The sequence below is a fragment of the Dunckerocampus dactyliophorus genome, chromosome 4 (assembly GCF_027744805.1).
Source record: "Dunckerocampus dactyliophorus isolate RoL2022-P2 chromosome 4, RoL_Ddac_1.1, whole genome shotgun sequence".
In the NCBI taxonomy this organism is placed as follows: domain Eukaryota; kingdom Metazoa; phylum Chordata; class Actinopteri; order Syngnathiformes; family Syngnathidae; genus Dunckerocampus; species Dunckerocampus dactyliophorus.
Window position 1 is genome coordinate 35,213,760 of NC_072822.1, and position 19,250 is coordinate 35,233,009.

General features: G+C 40.8%; 1 protein-coding gene and 1 non-coding gene across 2 annotated transcripts in view; one reads left to right on the top strand and one right to left on the bottom strand.

Annotated features, from left to right (window-relative positions):
* Nucleotides 1–8: 8 nt before the first annotated feature.
* trnar-acg (transfer RNA arginine (anticodon ACG)) lies at nt 9–81 on the bottom strand. The gene has a single exon. It is a non-coding gene; the product is annotated as a tRNA-Arg (tRNA).
* A 184-nt stretch (nt 82–265) lies between these two features.
* The window catches only part of cfap299 (cilia and flagella associated protein 299), a 117,751-nt gene continuing 98,766 nt past the window's right edge, over nt 266–19,250 (top strand). Inside the window, exons 1-2 of the mRNA XM_054773068.1 lie at nt 266–403; nt 5,343–5,476. Coding sequence (XP_054629043.1) covers nt 296–403; nt 5,343–5,476 — 242 coding nt within the window. The 5' untranslated portion in view covers nt 266–295. The remainder of the gene's footprint in view (nt 404–5,342; nt 5,477–19,250) is intronic.

Genomic DNA, 19,250 nt, shown 5'->3' on the forward strand with positions numbered 1-19,250 from the left:
AAAACTAACGAGCTAGCCAGGAGTCGAACCTAGAATCTTCTGATCCGTAGTCAGACGCGTTATCCATTGCGCCACTAGCCCTAAAGTAACCGTGGTATATTCGCCCACTTAGCGTGTGTATCACTGTTTTCCCGTTAAACACATCAGAAAGAAAGCAAGCTCCTTTCTCTATTTCAAACCTCGCTCCTCTGACCCGGCTTCCAGGTGAGTAACACTTCCGCTCCCGGTCAAGTGTCGTGAAAAAAGTTACAACTGTCGCTACGGCAACTTCGGTCCCAAACACACTGGCAACAAAATGGATTACAATACAGCCAATCGTTTCCAAGAGCCGGTGAGCCGCTTTAAGGTCTATGAGGATTATTTGGACTCCAAAGTGATGCCGATGGATTTGTTTTACTTGAAAGTGAGTGAAGTTTGTTGCTCTGCTTTGACTTTAACGTGTGACGTCTGGTTACTGCTGGTTTCCTAGCTAGATCCAAACTGGGCGCACTAAACTTTTTCAGCACGCCTTGTAGGAACTTGAAATTAAAAATACTAAGTCTACAGAACATAAACATAAAACCGGCATTAAACAATTTCAGGAATTGGTATATGTTTCACATCAGGTGCTATAGTTATATTCATCCCCTAACCAGGATATGCACATTATGAATGTGATTGTGATACGTATTTACTATTTAATTGTCATATGATTTATGCCGTATCGAACACTTCTTTATTAAGGTTGTGAAATTGTTTTTATGGTGCATGATGACCTACTTAAACTCTGCCATTCTGCAAGGGAACACCACATTTGCAAAATGCTGACTGTAGTCTGGTGCAACTTCACAAAAGTAACGCTAGGGGGCAGCAATACACAGGTAATTCTCAAAGGAGGTTTACGTGCCACACAAATAAACGATAGGATGCGTAATTCATGCACTGTATTGTAAACTTAATAATAAATACTTTCATTTTGTGTAATCCGTAATCCGTACCACTGTACAAACAAACATTGTAACAAATTGCAAATTGTAATGAACGGTGTAAATTAGATGAAGCATAGTTTGTGGGCAATAAAACATTTTTGTGTAGAATGTTTCCACTGTCTTTGACGTGATTCCTAATTTCGTCCACAAGATGGCAGACTTGTGAAGGATAGCTTCATTTGGTGTTGCGGCTCACTTTGTTTGAACACCTGTGTCCACACCAGGGTAGGACAAGCCATATCTGACCTGCTAATCAGCTGTCGTCAATCACTGTTTAACCCGCCGGGGTCGGGCCGGGTCAGCTGACCTGCGCGCTCGGCCGATAATGCCCAGCTCTGATAAATCATCCCACAGCGGGGCCTGTTTTTCCTGGCCGGTGTTGTTTGGGTCTTTTGACGGAGCGAGGCCTGCCCTCAGAGAGGTGTAGCGGTGGTGGAAGAGGTCACGTTACAAAATCATCACCTCCGTCGCCAGGATGGATGTTGCGGGTACGAGTCCAGGTTCCCGCTGAGTCGGCCCGTTCATATAGAAAACGACTTTCAGGCCAAAATCAGAACTAGGGGCTCGTTTCTGCGGAGCCACATCAAACGACGGAGGGCAAAGCCAGCGTTTCCGCTCTCTGGTGAGGGCGCATGGCGGCGTGCTGTGGCGACGTTGACCTGACAAGCCGCGTGATCGAACTGACAGCTCCGTTTTTTTTCCGTTTTGGACCGAGACGCTATGGAGCAGGCGTCTCAAACTCCACTTACCCGGTCTTTATTAATAGCAGGTCAGAACATGAACGCTTTATTCAGAATATGAACACCTCTTCAGCACAAAGGCTTCTCTGGTAGCGCTTCCCGATGAGAATGTTTCCGGGCTTACAGCTACCCAGCATGCCTTGCGGCACTTGTTTTGTTAAAAGTTGCTAAAAGTACATGTTTAGTTGTTTATTATTCCCCACAGTTCTTATACCTTTTACGAGTGGTGATTGTAGTCAGTGTTAGGGTCAATTTCCTTTCTCTTAAGTGCAGCTAATCTGCTCGCCGTGGCAGTCCGTACGCATATCGTTATCGGTTGATCTTGGAATCGGAAATTGAGAGTTGGACAATATATTGGCAAAAAAAGAGCCAATATCGGACATCCCTAAAAAAAGTTATAGTACAAAAAAAACGCTAAGAAAATACTGCAATTTTACAAGAAAAAAGTTGTAATTTCATGAGAAGTAATAATTTCACTAGAAGTAGTAATCATTTTTATAAGAAAATATTGCAGTTTTACAAAAAAAAAGTTAAAATTCTACAAGAAGAAATAATAATTTTGATACAAAAATACTATAATTTTACAAGAAAAAAGTTGTAATTTCACCAGAAGTATGGTAAGGATTTTTTTTATAAGAAAATACTGCAGTTTTACAAGAAAATATGTTTTAAATTCTTGAGAAGATGTAATAATGTTTGTAAGAAAATATTGAAATTTTACAGGAAAAAAAATTCAAATTTCACGAGAAGTAATCATTTATAAGATAATACTTACAAGAAGGAAAATTTAATTCAACGAAGAAAAAAAAAACATTCTAAGAAAATACTGCAGTTTTACCAGAAAAAAAGTGTAAATTCCACAAAAAAAAGAAAAACTTACGAGGGAAAAACCTATTTCATGAGAAAAAAATTATAATTTTGATAAGAAAATATTGTAATTTTACAAGAAAAAGTTGTAATTTCACAAGAAGTAATCATTTTTTTATAAGATAATACTTACAAGAAGAAAAATTGAATTTCACAAGGGAAAAAAATACTGCAATTTTACAAGAAAAAAGTTAAAATTCCAAAAAAAAGGTGAGAAAATATTTACAAGGGGAAAAAAATATTCCATAAAAAAAAAGAATTCTTTTGTTAAGAAAATACTGTAGTTTTACAAGAAAAAAGTTTTAATTATATGAGATAAACTAATAATTTTTTATAAGAAAATACTGCGGTTTTACAGGAAAAAACTATTAATTTTCTAAGAAAATACTTACGAGAAAAAAACCTAATTTCACGAGAAAAAAATAATCATTTTGGTGAGAAAATACTGTAATTTTACAAGAAAAAAGTTCTAATTTTGTGATAATAATAATTTTAATGAGAAAATACTGCAGTTTTACAAGATAAAAAAGTTGTAATTAGACAAGAAAATAATGATCAAACAATATTCCGAAAATAATAGTTTTCATTCCAAGAGAAAAAGTATTAATTTTTAGAAGAAAATACTGCAAATGTTTATTTTATTTTTTTTACTATGCTAACTTCCTTAGCCACAGATTGCAACTGCCAGGGGAGCGCTCGATTTAAGCCACTGAGCTGTATGAAAAAAATCTGGATAGATCATACGTCGCACGCGCCCGTGCAAGCCGCTGACGCCACAGCGCACGCACGAGAGGCCATCTTACCACTCACATGTCGTACGTAGCAGACTACATCTGCAGCCGGATCGCAACTCTGTTCAAGTCATTTCACCGAGGAGAACTTGGACAGGACCGGCCAGACTGTTAGATTAGGACAAAATGCAGTTCCAACAATATTTGACTTTCCTGATCATCTTCTAAAGGTATGCTAGCATTTAACTTTGATACTACGTAGATCCTTATCATAACAAATACCTTGTCAACGCTGAAATTGACTTGTTATGCATTGTAATTTCACACCATAGAGGTAGGAAAACCTTAAACTGGAGGGAAATTTTGAGATTTGGGTCTAGTAAATTTACTCTGTTTCAATGGAATTTTTGTTAATTTGTGTTAATTTTTATACCGAAACATAATAAATGTAGTGAATGAAGATACATGTATGTGTAAGCGTGTGGGCTTTTTGGGTGAAGCAAGATGGCCGACCAATGGCTTCATGCGGTCAGCAGGGACGCCGCTTCCAGTAGTATAGAGTTCAGTGGTAGTGAATGGTAAACACTGATCTGTATTATATATCTGGATAGCTCATACGTCGCACCCGCCCGTGCAAGCCGCTGAAGCCAAAGAGACGCCATCTTACCACTCACACCTCGACTACATTGGCACAGCGTACATAGTGTACAAAGCAGATGAAGAGGCTAACAGAACATCTATATTTGACATTAAAAAGCGGGGAGATTCTCCCATTCCTTCAAGTAACGCAACCTTCGTCCCTTAAAAACCATTTGATACGTTATTCTCTATCTTTTGGCGATATTAAATGTACTTTTTCCCCTTCCAATTCTCATTGCCTTTGGGACAAAATTCTACTGTGCACCCTGGCTCAGCACTCCCCTATAGCAATGATAGTTTTACTCCTCTAGAAAGAGATTTTAATTTGAACTGCATATCCCATCCCTTTTTTCCACTAAAATCCATGGTCATCATCCTTTACTTTTTTTTCTTACTTTCATACAATTCACTATGCTCTCGTCTGTACAAAATATGAATCATAAAAGAGAGTGACTTTGGACAAGTTTTAAAATCATTTAACATTTTGCTGATGTTTTTTTGTTTGTGTTATGAAATAGAAATAACCTCTTTTCTGATATAAAAATATATTTTAACAAAAACCACAGAAATAATATGAAATATAATATGTAATAATATATAAACATTGTCTCCATATGGGGGTTCATTTGAAATTCAGGTAAACAAAAAAAAAACAAAAAAACATATTTTTTAATATTTGCAAGCAACCACAAATGATTTAGTAGTCTAGTGGTGGTTGTTTGTTTACATATCCCCCACGGCCCCCCATGTAAAGCCGTTATGACTCAGGTATGGTATGATATCGACAGAATTTGTAAAAATGATCATACCCGAGTCCTTATGACTAAGCTCAAGCACACCTGTTGTGTGAGGTTAGTGTGAAGACTAACCTTGCATTTAGTGTGAGTGGCTAACAAACTAACAACACACTTAACAACTCACAAGTTCTCACATAAGTCATAGTCCGAGAAGTGTTTCTCGTGAGTGGCAATATGGCGGCCGCGTGGCTTCACAAGTCATTGACCAATGGGCTATCCAGATTTTTTTCGTACAGATCAGTGATTTAAGCGCCGGCGCTGACCGGTGGCCAGCGGCTGAATGAAGTAAGATGAGTTTCCTCGGCTCACTGTCGCCTCCTGTGGAGCCTGGTGGCATTACAAGACACTTCATCTCCCGGGTCTTCCCATTTATGGCGCAGAAAACCAGCAAAAAGCAGATCGTTTGTGTCTATGGAGCGCATCAAAACACATCATGTGAGGAGCCAGAAAATCCAAAATCAAGTGCTCGGGGGTCCACAACCGGATTTTTTTTTTCGGAACGACTCGATTCACTATAAATAATTAATAATTAAAACCTGACATTTTTCCGTTTTGTGTGATTGTCAACTAAAAATGATGTTTCTGTCCTTTGGCTTCCAGAGCAGGGAGTCAGCCCGTAAGCTGGTGGAGCACGGCCACAAGGGCACGGTGCTGAGCCGGGAGGAATTTCAGGAGCGGAAAGCAGCTGCGCAGGCGGCAGCGGAGGCGACCCGCTACGAGCGGAACCGGCCGACGTGAGTTTCTCTATCTGGCGCGGTTGGCGTGACTAATCGCAGCAACCGCCGGCCTGAAGGAAGGCGACATATCTGGAAGCAGTTTCACGCTCTTGACATTTCAATGTGCTCGCTTCAATGTGGTCGCTTTTGAGAAGGGGGTGGCGGGGAGAAAAAGCCTGTCGACGTTCTGCGGCGGCGGCTCATTCGGCGAGAAAGAATAATATTTCAGGCCGGCGGTTCTCCTCCAGCGTTTGTGGGTTGTTTTTTTTTTTCTGTTTTAGTGGTGGTGGATGCAGGAAGCTGCCGGGTATCACTTTCCACGCTGGAGTCACTCCCAAATCAGCTCGCGCCACATGAAGTCACCTAAATGCTTTTGACACAAATGCAAAATATATTTAAAAACCCAACACTCATGACGTTTGTGTCTTTCATGCATGTGCACTGTTTTTTGCAAACTTGCTGTAATTATTGCAATTTTTACAAGAAAAAAAGTTTTGATTCCACAAGAAAAAATAAACATTTCTAAAGAAAAAACTGCACTTTTGTGAGAAAGAAAAAAGTTGTACCTCGATGAGAAAAAGTAATCAATTTTATAACCAAAGGTTTTAGTTTCACAAGAAGAACAAATAATTTTTATTTAAAAAAATACTGTAATTTTATGAAGAAAAAAAATTTGAAAATAATTTTTATTAGAAAATACTGCAGTTTCATGATTTAAAAACGTTTTAATTCCAGGAGGAAAAATAATAATTTTGATAAGAAAATACTGCAATTTTAAAAGAAGAAAAATTGTACTTCTGCGAGAAAAAACACAATTTTTTTTAAAGAAAATACTGCAGGTTTATGAGAAAAAAACGTTTTCCTTCTATGGGATTTTTTTTTTTAATAAGAACATACCACAGTTTTACGAGAAAACAAGTTTAAATTCCATGAGAAAAAGCAATAACTTTTATAAGAAAAAACTTCAATTTTACAAGAGAAAAATGTTTAATTCCATGAGAAAAAGTAATCATTTTTATAACAAATGTTGAAATTTTACAATATATATATATTTTATTTCATGAGAAAAATTAATACTTTGTAATAAGAAAATACTGCAATTTCACAAGAAAAACATTTTTCATTTCACGAGAAAAAGTAATTTTTTAAATAAAAAAAAAATACTGCAATTTTAGGAAGAAAAAAAGATTTTAATTCCACAAGAAAAGGTAATAATTTTACAAGAAAATACTGCAGTTTTAGGAGAAAAACAAGCTTTAATTATGAGAAAAAGTAATAATTTTAACTTTTTCTTCTTGTAATTCCGACTTTATTCCCAATATATTTTTTACTGTATTCCCATTATATTATAACTTTTTCCACAATCTAATTTTAATTTAATTTAATTTATTTCATTTTAAAAATAAAAACTTTTCTCTTTAATATTTCAGCTAATTCCTCATAATATTGAATATTATGAATATTATTATTATGTTATTATATTTTTTTTGGCATTGGAATATTGATTTTTTTTTATTTTAAATTTAGATTTAACTTTTTTTTGTTTCAATTTTTGTCTTGTAAATTTTCTTCTCGTAATAATATAACTTTATTTCCATAAGAATTTAACATTATTCCCATAATATTATACATTTTTCCACAACCCAATTTTCCCCAAATTATAACTTTATTAGCTGTTTTTCTTCTCACAATTATGCCACGTTACATGTTTTCTACAATATTTCAACTCTATGCCACTACAATCACATTATTTGGATTTTTGTATTATTATTATTATTTTTTAATAATATTTAGATTTTATTTTCAAAATGTTTTGACTTTTTCCCCAACCTAATTTTCCAAAAATGACAACTTTATTTGTTGTTTTGTTTGTTTATCATAATATTATGACGTTACATATTTTTTCGTTAATATTTCACCTCTGGCTACTAAAATCACATTTTTTTTTGTTTTGATTTTATTTATTTTTTAGATTCTGACTTTATTTTTGTAATATTTTGACTTTTCCCCAACCTAATTTCCCCAAAATGTCAACTTTATTGATTGTCTTGTTTGTTTCTCATAATATTATGACTTAATTTTTTTTTTTTTAATATCGGAACTGTATGCTACTGCAGTTATTTTTCCTCATAATATTGCGAGTTTATTCTTGTAAAATTACGACTTTTTAGATTACAACTTCTTTTGTGTAATGTTTTGATTTTATTCTCGTAAAATTACTGCCGTTTTTGCTGTTTGATTTCTTTTTAGGTGTTCAATTACATTTTTAGAATGTGCCGCGGGCCAATAAAAAAATCAGCCGCGGTCCGCGAGTGGCCCCCAGGCCATACTTAGGACACCCCTGATTTAAGTGGAACAGCGTCAAGCTGCCGAGCACGTGTTTCCTCTGCGGTTTGATCCTCATCAGCTTGTTAGCTGGCGACGTCACACGTGATTTCATTTAACGCCCGTGTCCAACTGCTGATTAGAAGCTTCTTTTACCCAACCCCCCCACCCCCCGCCCCAAGCTCCCCAACGCTCTCCAGCGCTGCAATGAATAAAACCAAGGTGGCAGTAATTAAAGCGCGTGGCGAGGAACAGAAGCCATCACTCTTTCTTCCATCAGCAGCACTCAGGAGAACAAAGCGGAAGATGCAAACACTTCCATCAAGCCCAAACCGCTTCCTGCCCTTCATCAAGACCGCTGAGCCATGGGCGGAGTCTGGGAGGGACGTGTGATTTAGGAGGCCGGGGATGGTGGGGATGCGAGAGTTCTCAAGTAATCCCTGCTAAGTCGCTAGATCAACAAAAAGTGCAAATGTGACAAACAACAACAATGGTTCTCTTCATGCCTCACCAACGGGACTTTTTCAGTTCCGCTCGATGACTTCTCCTCCGCGGCACCGCCTCTCTCCATACCACACGGCATACCACACGGCTCGATCCTCGCACCACTTCTGTTTTCTCCATACACACCGCCACTCGGACAAATCATTTCCGACCACAACGTCCGTTTCCATCCGTACGCAGGTGACGTTCAGCTACACACTGACAACTTTTCTTATTTCAAGCAAAAGATTTTGCCAATGGGGTAAGCAAAATCTGCTTGGCTAGAATTCTCATAACTAGGATGTTTTTTTTTGTGACTTTTAAGAATATAACGAGTCCTAAAATAAGCAAGTTGTTCTTAATCACATAGCTAGATCGAAGTCAAATGTTCTTATATGTTCCTAAATTCAGATAAAATGTGCTTTTATGAGGCTAGATTGAAGCGAATGTTCTTACGTGTTCTGTACGAGTATTATTCGTGCAGGTTGTTGCAAAACAGTGGCGTTCACAAACCTTCCACCACAAATGTATTCTGTTCAGCCCTGACTCTCCCCGTAGCGCACACGTCTTTGGTCCCATGACACCACAGTTTCGCTCCAGCCGTTGTTTTTGACTCCAGCCTGAAATTTGACAAACAGGTGAGTGCTGTGGTTTTCTTCCAGCTTAGGCTCCTGTCAAAAGTCCAACTGTTTCTGTCCCGTGCTATCAGTGCCAGGATCGACTACTGCAACGCCCTCTCGATTGGGCTAAATCAACCCGTCCTCCGCAGACATAATCTGGTACAAAATGCTGCTGCCCGCCTTCTCTGCAACACCTGAAAACATCCCCACATACCCCCGTTCTCTTCTCTCTACGCTGGCTGCCAGTTCGATTTGGGGTGGATTTTAAGGTGTTTCTGTTGGTGTTCAAGGCCATTAACGGTCTTGCTCCATCCTACCCATCCGACCTGCTGACTGTTTACCAGCGCAGTGCCCTGACTGGCTGGACCTGATGAAGAAGAAAGCTTGACTCACATTTTAAAGTCGCTCTTTCCTCTCCGTGTGGCGCCGCCATGTTTGAAGGATCAGACAGCCGGCTGTAAGGCTTCTAACGTCGTCCAGAGGAGGCCCCGCCCGTATGCGCGCGCGTATGGAGCGATTCGTGAGCCGCAAAACAAAAAAAATGCCGTTCAAAAAATGAGCCTGCATCCAAAGAGAGAGTGTTGCAAACAAAACTTCTGCGTTTGCAAATAAAAGCTCTTTTTGATTGCAAAAAGTTTTTTTTTGTTTGATTGGATAAAAAGACACTAATTTCTGTCTGTATTTTTGCACCTCAAAACCCACTCGACGGCAAAGAGCAAGGGGAAGAGCATGGATGAGCGAATCGTGCAGAAGGTTGCACATCGTAGGGGAATTTTAACACATGAGCACACGCGTGCACACACATGCGCACACAGTTGTGAAAGTTGTAAATAGTTCATGGTGTTATATTTGTAAAGAAACTGTTATTCTTTAACGACTCGTCTTTGTGTCGTTTGTGTTGTGGTATAGTTGTTTAGATATTTGAGCTGTCTCAAAAGCAAAAATATTTGTGTCAAAGTGAAAGTTTCGCTTGAAATGCATGTTTTTTTTCTTCCTTTTTCCTGTCGGGAACTGATATTTTCCTGAAACTTTCATATGTTCTACTGCTGATTACTAAAGAAAGGGTAGAAACAAACTTTTGTTTTCTGTTGAAAGACGAGAGAGTAACCTTTTGGTAGGTTCCATGTTTAGAACACAATATTTGGTGTGCCTTGAAAGATCAGGCAAAATCGTCTAAAATGGCCGCTTCTGAAGGGATTGTCTTTTGAAAAATGGCTGGGATTGAACAAGTTCATAGTATGCATTTTCACCTGTATTAGCAAACATAAATGCATGGGTGAAAAACTCCTTCGTTGGCAGAAGTAATGAGAAATATGCTCGGTGGTCCGTTTTACAATTTGGGGTCATTTAAGGGTCCCATCCCACCTTGAAACAGGCTCTCCTCGTTCTTTTGCAACAGTTGACTCCGGCTCTCCTCCCTTTTGAGCTGCGCCCTAACCAAATAAGCGCACAACGGACTAACTAAGCATCCCATTCATCCCCTCCACAATCACGTATCGCGTTTCACTTCCAGCACTGCCAGCGTCTTTGTTAGCGCGCTAGCTAGCCAAAGCCCTTCTTTCACTGCCGGGAGGAAAGCGTCGTCCTTGAGAAAAGAGACGGGCCAGCAAGGGGGCAACATCTACCCCACCTCCCCCCTCCGGTATTTTATTACCACAGGTGCGAGGGCGGGGGAGGGGGAAGGGGGGGCGGGGGCGCACGCATTGATCAGATGCACGCTACAGGCGAGGTTAGGCCTTAATTGAAAACAGCTCTATTTATACACCTGCAGGCACTAAAGGTCTCCGGGAGAGCAGAGCTTGAAAAGGAAGGGGGGGGGGGGGCAGAGCTGTGACAGAACAGTGAGAAAAGACACAGCTCAGGAGAAGAGTAGGCTGAAGAGGGAGGGGTTGTGGGGGGGTCATTCGCAGGTGCAAAACTCTTTACCACAACACGGCTGCGCACAAATCCATCACTCCACTTCCAAGACTGCATAAAATTGTCTTTGTGTTTCCCTAAGAACACTGCACTGATCCACTTTGCAGGTGCTTCCACCGGCCAAGACCGCTACAGGGGATGGGGGGGTGGCAGGCGGGTGGAAGGGTCACAAGGTCACTTCAGTGGAAGCCCAATCCAAAAGGAAAGAAGCAACCTGCCTGACTTGTGTGGAAGAGGCTTGCAAAACTTCTTGCAGTGAGAAGACGGCGTTGTTAATTTGCTTTTTAAAAGTGCCGGACCCCGGCACAAGGGGTGGCGTGATTGCCTATGTCTTGTTATGGTAACAGCTGTGTGATTTGTATTGATATACACGTGTTATACGTCCTCGTGACCGCGAAAATGTCACCTACACGCTCAACCAAACCAATTTTGGGAAAACGGAAGACCTGTCAAACCACAAGCACCTAACATCGACAAATGTGGGGAAACAAGCGAAGAGTCAGAGATCCACAAAATGAACTGCAGCGCCCCGGTGCGGGCAGCACTCATGCAGCCTCAGATCGCGACGCTACCACCACCAAAGGAGCGACTTTTGAGAATGTCACATTACATGTTGGAATTCCTCTTTCCCAAAAATTAACCACAGCTTCCTGGTGCCGACAGCACTCATGCAGCCCCAGATCTTGACACTGCTAACACCAAGGGAGCAACTCTTCAGAAAGTTCTGGTAGATAATTGAATTTATTTTTCCCAAAAATGTACCTCAGCTCCCTGGTGCCACAAGCACTCATGCAGCCCCAGACTGTGACGCTGCCACCACTAAGGGAGCGACTCTTTATAAAGCCCCGGTAGATAATGGCATTCAACTTGCCTAAAAATCAGTTCCCTGTGCTGGCAGCACTCGTGCATCCCCTTATTGTGACGCTGCCAGCACGAAGGGAGTAGCTCCTCAGAATTGCAGTTCATCTTTCCCTAATTCCGGCAGCACTTGTGCAGCCCCGGACTGTACCGCTACCACCAGGAAGGGAGCAGATCTTCAGAATGTCAAAGTCAGCCCCCCAGTGCCGGAAGCACTCATGCAGCTGGAGACTGTGACACTGCCACCACTAAGGGAGCAACTCTTCATAAAGTCCCAGTTAATAATGGCACTCATCTTGCCCAAAAATCAGTTCCCTGTGCTGGCAGCACTCGTGCATCCCCTTATTGTGACGCTGCCAACACCGAGGGAGTAGCTCTTCAGAATTGCAGTTCATCTTTCCCCAACCCCGGCAGCAATTGTGCAGTCCCGGACTGTGACGCTACCACCACGACAGGAGCAGCTCTTCGGAATGTCACAGTACATGTTGGGAGCTTAATATTTTCCTCAATAAACCGCAACTCCCCAATGCCGGCAGCACTCGTGCAGCACCGGACTGTGACGCTACCCCCAAAAAGGGAGTACAGACAATCATGGATGTGTCAGTGGGCAGTAAAAGTATATGCTATACAAGCTGTACACTGGCTACTCTAAAGTATATCCACGTGTCATTTCTGTAGAAGTAGTAGAAGAATGCTTGCTGAAATGTGAGGGCTGTGCTTTTGTCGGATGCTGTGTATGTTCCACTGCGAGAGCGTGACAAGTCAACACTCGTCTCTGTCTGGTTCCGTCCAACAGGCTGAAAGCAATGCCAAACACAGACGAGCGCAGGAAATGCTTGACTTTAATTGCGGCGTCCGCACACCGGCATCGCCGCGGTGGTCCAAACGCTCCTGTCGTGTTAGCCCATCAAAGTTTATGGCGCTAAAGGCTAATTGATCATTAGTAAAGGCCAGGCTGGAAACCATTGCGCTGATTAAAGAAGCAATAAATTGGCTTCCTTTGACGGGACGAGCATCTGGAGCATCAGCGTTGCCGTGTTTGATGAAAGCCTCCGAGAGGACTGAGAGGAAAGATCACACGACAGAAGATCCCCGTTACCTTCCACGAAAATCCAAAATAGCCAAAATCCACCAGTACTCGATTTGGGACGAGAAATTTACTTCTATGAGAACAAGTCATCATTTTTATGAGAACATGCTGCAATTTTAGGAGGAAAAATCCATTTAAAATACTGCAGTAATTATTGCATTTTTTCAAGACAAAAGAAAAATCTTTCAAAAGCCTCCCAAGTTTTAAATTGACCAGAATAGGTTTCAGTTTTACAAAGAAAAAAAGAAAAAAAACTCATCATTTTTATGAGGAAAATGCTGCAATTTTAAAAAAGTCAGAATATTTTCTCATAGTGAAACTTTTTTTTCGTGTAAAATTGCGACTTTCATCTTGCAATACTGCAGTAATTACTGCAATTTGGGAAAATGATTTCCCCCACCCCCGCAGGATTCTGATTAAGACTATTAAGGCTTTTTTTAAACACATTTTATTTTTGTAATATTTTGGGACACACAGAGTGGGGGGAAAAAGGAATATGCGCAGGTTCCAAACAACACAAGATGAGATGTAGATTTCCTGTGCGAGCACACGCAAATTGTGCTCGGTTGTGGGAAGAATTGAAATTTACGGGACGCATCCTCACTAGTGTTCCTCTGGGTCATAGGGTGTTTCGGCCTTCCTCACCAGAGGCGGCCAGCTGGAGGGTGATCAGTCCTCAGCTTGCGTCCCAAGTCCAATTAGCCATGAGAATCACCTTGGACATCTCATGGGACTATGCATGGCAGGGGCGTCCTGTTCCCTGAGTCAAGCCTAAGCCGACTGCATACCTCCTGTCAACCTACTTGGCCCAACTGGGGTCGTTCCTCTTCAGCCAGAGCCACTGGCTGCTTCTTTCTGCGGCCTCCGATGCAGCTTTGACGGCTGCGCGCTGGTTCTTGCCCTTCACTCCCAAGTCCCTCAGCAGTTTTGTGGTGGATGTTCCCACAAACCCTCTGCACCCAACCTCCACTGGGCGGACTTCCGTGTTCCAGCCACGATGCCTTGCGTCGGCGGCTAAGTCGGCATACCGCAGATGCTTCCGCTCAAAAGCCTCCTCCATAGAATCCTCCCAGGGTACGGTAAGTTCGATTATGTACACCTTCTTTATGGAGGGGGACCAGAGCACCAGGTCAGGCCTCAAGGTGGTGGTGGCAATCTCTGAGGGGAACACCAGCTGTTTGCCAATGTCTGCTAGCATCTTCCAGTCACGTGCAAGGGACAGCTGGCTTCTCTCTGATGGAGTTGAGTTGCTTCTGCTAGCTGTAGCCCCTTCACGGGCAAAGGCCGTTGCCCGTGGTGTTGTTGGAGTGTTAGACGTTGGCAGTGCTAGGGCGTTGGTGCTGGCTCGTTTTTCCTCCAGTGTAGCAGCAAGGCTCTTTAGGACTTGGTTATGGCGCCAACTGTATCGTCCTTGAGCAAGGCTGGTTTTACACCCCGTGAGTATATGCCAGAGGGAGGCTGGCGTGGAGCACAGGAGGCACCCGGGATCTTCCCCAAACCACTGGTGGCGATTAGTTGGTGTTGGGAGGACGTCATATGTGGCCCTGATGGCAAAGCTCAGGCCCCTTGCTTCCATGGCCCACACATCCTTCCAGCTCAACCTCCTCCTTTCAACACTCTCCCACCGTGTCCACAGTCCCTGTTTGCCAAGGGCGACTGCCTTGGCCCATCTTGCCATCTCCTCCTGACGTCGCACTTCCTTCACCACCATCTTCCTCCGCACTGGAGCAGTGGCATTCCTCCAGGCTGGGCGGCTAGTTGTTAGGCCAAGGCCTCCCCTTCCTTGCTGAACGTTCCCTACGATATCAGCATGTCTAAGAGCTGCTGTTGCCTCCTCCACTGCTCTTGCGGGTCTCCACTTGCGCCCAGTAGCCAAAGTCGGTGCGTTTTCTCTGATAACTGGGTCTTTGGATTCGTTCAAGGTCATCTGCAGGCGTGTTTTGGCACACTTGAACTCCTCTATAAGGCTCGTGAGGGGTAGTTTGAGCACACTGTCTGCAAGCCACTTCTTGATGTGGACAGTGACTTGCCTCTCTAGCTTCTCTACCGTTGAGATGGGCACCTCATAGACTGGCAGGGGCCACAACACCCGCGGTAGCAGACCAAACTGGAAACACCAGGCCTTTAGCTTCCCAGGTAGTTGGGTTTTGTCAATTGCCTGTAGGCCTGCTTTGATGTCATTACGCAGTTGCTTCACCTGGTCTTTGTCTTTCAGGCTAGCATCATAGAGCCTTCCAAGGCTTTTAACTGGCTGCTCAGATATGGTGGGGATTGGGTCATCACCGATGAAGCGCTCCCTTCACCACTGAGATGCTGCGTGACTTAGATGGTTTGAACTTCATGCGGGCTCAGCTGATGTTCTCCTCAAGTTTTCTGAGTAACCTCCTGGTGCATGGGACGGTGGTAGTCAGGGTGGTGATGTCATCCATGTAGGCTCTGAGGGGAGGGAGGCGCCGGCCTGAGGTGAGTCTTTGTCCTCCGACAACCCACTTTGAGGCACATATTAAGGCTTTTGCAAGAGTTTGCTTTTGTCTTGAAAAATTGCAATAATTCCTGCAAAATTGTAAAATTCCCGCCCCCCCAAATATTATCCCTCATATTTTATCATAAAAAATGTTTACTTTTTCTTGTAGAAGTGAAACTTATTTTCTCATGAAATTGCAACTTTCATCTTGTAAAATGGTGAGGTATTTCTCCTCAATTTATGATTTTTCCCCTAAGGCTTTTGAAACATACTTATTTTGTCTTGTAAAATTGCAAATATTACTGCAATATTGTAAAAATGATTTTTTCCCCCCTCCCGAGAATATTCAGACTTTCTTCTAAAAAAATTGCAGTATTAAAAAGAAAAAAATTATATAAAATAATAAAATATTTTTAAAATATTTTTTTTAATAATATAAAAATAATTCATTTTTCTTGTAGAAGTAAAAACATAAAACTTTCATCTTGTAAAGTAAATTTGACTTATTTTTCATCCACAACTTTTTCTCATATTACGGCATTTAAATGAATTAAAATGAATTACAATAATTAAAAAATTATATTTTAGGACAAACAAAGTGGAAAAAAAGGAATATGCACATATTAAGGTTTTTGAAAGATTTTGCTTTTGTTTTGTAAAATTGCAATAATTACCACAATATTGTAAAAATCCCCCCCCCCCCCCCCCCGAATAGTCAGACTTTTTTTCTCATAAAATTGCAATATTTGCTTATAAAAAAAATATTTACTTTTTCTTATAGAAGTGAAACTTATTTTCTCATAAAATTGCAATTTTCATTTTGTAAAATGTATTAACAAGTTATTTCTCGGCAATTTATGATTTTTTTTCTCATATGAGAAATTGCAATTTTGCAATTTTGCAAAATGATCTACCACCCCACAATATTCCAACTTTTTTCTTGCAAAATTGCATTTTTTTGTCATGAAAATTATGAATTTTTCTTTTAGAAGTAAAACCTTTTCTCATAAAATTGCAACTTTCATCTTGTAATATTGCAGTAATTACTGCAATATTGTAAAATGATCTTACCCCCCAGAATATTCTGACTTTTTTGTCATAAAATTGCAGTAGTTTCTCATAAAAATAATTACATTTTCACATAGAAGTTTAAAAAACAAATTTCTCGTAAAATTGCAACTTATATCTCGTCCATTTCATTTTTTTTTCTCATATTAATGTTTTTTCAAACAAACTTTATTTTTGTAATATTTTGGGACAAACGAGTGCTTTTGTTTGGTAGAATTGCAATAATTACTGCAATTAAAAAAAAAAAAGATCTTCCCTCCCCCCACAATATTCCAACTTTTTTTCTTGCAAAATTGCAGTATTTACTCATAAAAATGATGAATTTTTTTCTCATAGAAGTAAAGCTTTTTTTCTTGTAAAAATTCAATTTTGTAAAATTGTGATAATTACTGCATTATTATAAAATTATTTAGATTCCCCCCAAAAATATTCAGACTTTTTTCTCATAAAATTGCAGTATTTTCTCATTAAAATAGTTATTTTTTTGTAAGATGTAAAAAAAAAAAATTCTCATAAAATGTAAACTTTCATCTTGTAAAACTGCAACTTTTTTGTCTTCCATTTACAACTTTAGAACTGCTGCCCCCTACTGGGACACAAATTCATTGCCTACAAGTCAGAAATTCACACGCAAGATGAATCAGATCTGTAGCTGCCGCGGAAAAAAGCCAAAGACGCCATTAGACGTCTTTGGCAGTGAAAGATATTAATTAACGGTTTGATGTTGGAATTGGTTAAAAAATGTTGACGTAGTGGAGTAATTAAGATCAAAGGAAATTACAGTAATTTAGATCAAAGGAAAAGTGGGAATGTCGGGAAAAGTTTGACTTTTTGGAATGTTAGGAAGGGTTACCCCTAACCCTAACCCTGGATTTAGGAAGCCCTGGATGTGTGCCATGTTTTCATGGTGCAGTGGTTTAAATCGGTTGAGAAACGTGCGAACGATGGACGTCTGAAAAATGGCCCATTCATTTTCGATGGGAGAAATTCTGTGGAATTTTTGGATTTTTGGAAAATCTGGGAATTTTTTGAAACAAACTGAAATGGTCGCGTAGCACTCCCGAACGAGCTGAACGATTTGATGCTTGAATGGTGCGAATCGGTTGAAAAACGAAGGAAGAGTTAGCGCACAAAGAAACGGTGCAATACATTTTAAAAAATGGTGGACAAACGTTGATGTGAGGGCATTGACACTTTTTAATCGTTGACGGTGTGTAAGGATGCCGACAAGTGCAGCAGTTAGTTCTTTTCTTAAAAAAAGACAAACAAGCGTCACTACTTGAGTTGTGGCGGCTCGCCATAAATAAAGTCATTTTTAGTGTTTTTTTTTGTCTTGTGTGTAAATACTCGTGCAGTTGTTGCTGACTACTAATGACTGATGTCGCAGTCACAGATAGAATCATTCAATGAGAGAAATAATTGACAACAGCTCGCCTGGCGTCATATTTCTACCTCTCTGGCCGCAACGAGCCAGATGGCGAGCGTTCGTTGACTTCCCTTCCTCGACTCTTGTAACCGTTTCACGGCCCATCTGCATTGACGGGATCACAGCGAGCTAATTAGCGAGTCATTAGCCTCTAATAATAACAGCCGGCTCGTTATGTCGTCTAAAACGAGACTTGATACCCCCCCCCAAAAAAAAGTGTTTTGGTAAAGTTGTGTTCACCATCCATGACTTTGTCCGAGTGTGTGTGTGTGTGTTGCTGTAGCTACTGGAAGGGGTAACCCCCACCCCCCCCACCCCGAGTCACTTGCCTCCTCAACACCTGTGTTTACTTTGGGCCCCCCCGCCCTGCACCCCCCAATCCCACCACCACCGCGTGACCCAGCAGCAGCATAAGACGGAGTGCGCCTGCTGCCTCCAACTATGTGCTGCTGCTGCACTTTTACCAACCTAGCGCTCGCTCATAGGGCGGGGGGGAGGGTATGTGTGTGGGGGGGGTGACTGGTATAAATCTACAAGTTTAAGTATAAGAAAGATTGTGATGTGTGGCTGACTGGCATGCGTCCTTGTTGGCAGGCAAGGCAAGAGTTTCATAACCTCATTATAGCCCCCCCCCTTCCCGAACCCCCCATTTATGACCTTTTTACAGCCGTTCTCCTCGTTCTCTCAACACCGGACCTCATATTTCATGCGATACCATCTGGCGTTGGCCGGGTTCTCCTAATAAAGCAACTAAACAAAACACAGCGCGTTCCATTCTGCCGTCTTCATCACCATCATCAGCCCCCCCCCCCCCGCCAAAAAGAAGTCCCGCACAGGAGGTCCCTCGGCCTGCGCACGAGTGCCGCTCCTGCGTAAGTGGACTTTTAGTCGGAAACACGCAAAGAACGTGGAGAACATAGAATACAGCGGAACCTTTTGCTTTTAGCGTCTTTCATCCCTTCCAGAAGGTGCCACTCCAACCGAAATGTGAGCGAACCCAGGCCAATTTTTACCCCATAAGAAATCATGTAAATCCAATTATTTATAAAATTAAGTACTAAAAACAAAATTCTGAATATTTCAACGTACTTCTGAAATAACCATTGTAAATGACTGTTGTTTTACGAAAAAAAATATATGCAAAAATATTCCTTTTTTATGAGAAAAAAGTTTTAATTTCATGAGAAAAAGTCATCATGTTTATTAGAAAGTGTCACAGTTTTATGACAAAAAAGTTTTACTTCTACAAGAAAAATAATTGTAAATAAAAAAACCTGCAATGTTATGATAAAAAATTTAATTCCCAGAAAAAAAAATTGCAAATATTTGTTAGAAAATACTGCAGTTTTACGATAAAAGTTTTAATTCCACGAGAAAAACAATTATAACAAATGACTGTTGTTATACGAAACAAAAATATATGCGAAAATATTCCTGTTTTATGCAAAAAAAATTAATTGTTAATGTTAATTCCATGAGAAAAAGTAATCATTTTTCTAAGAAAATACTGCAGTCTACCAGAAAAAGTACATTTTTATTAG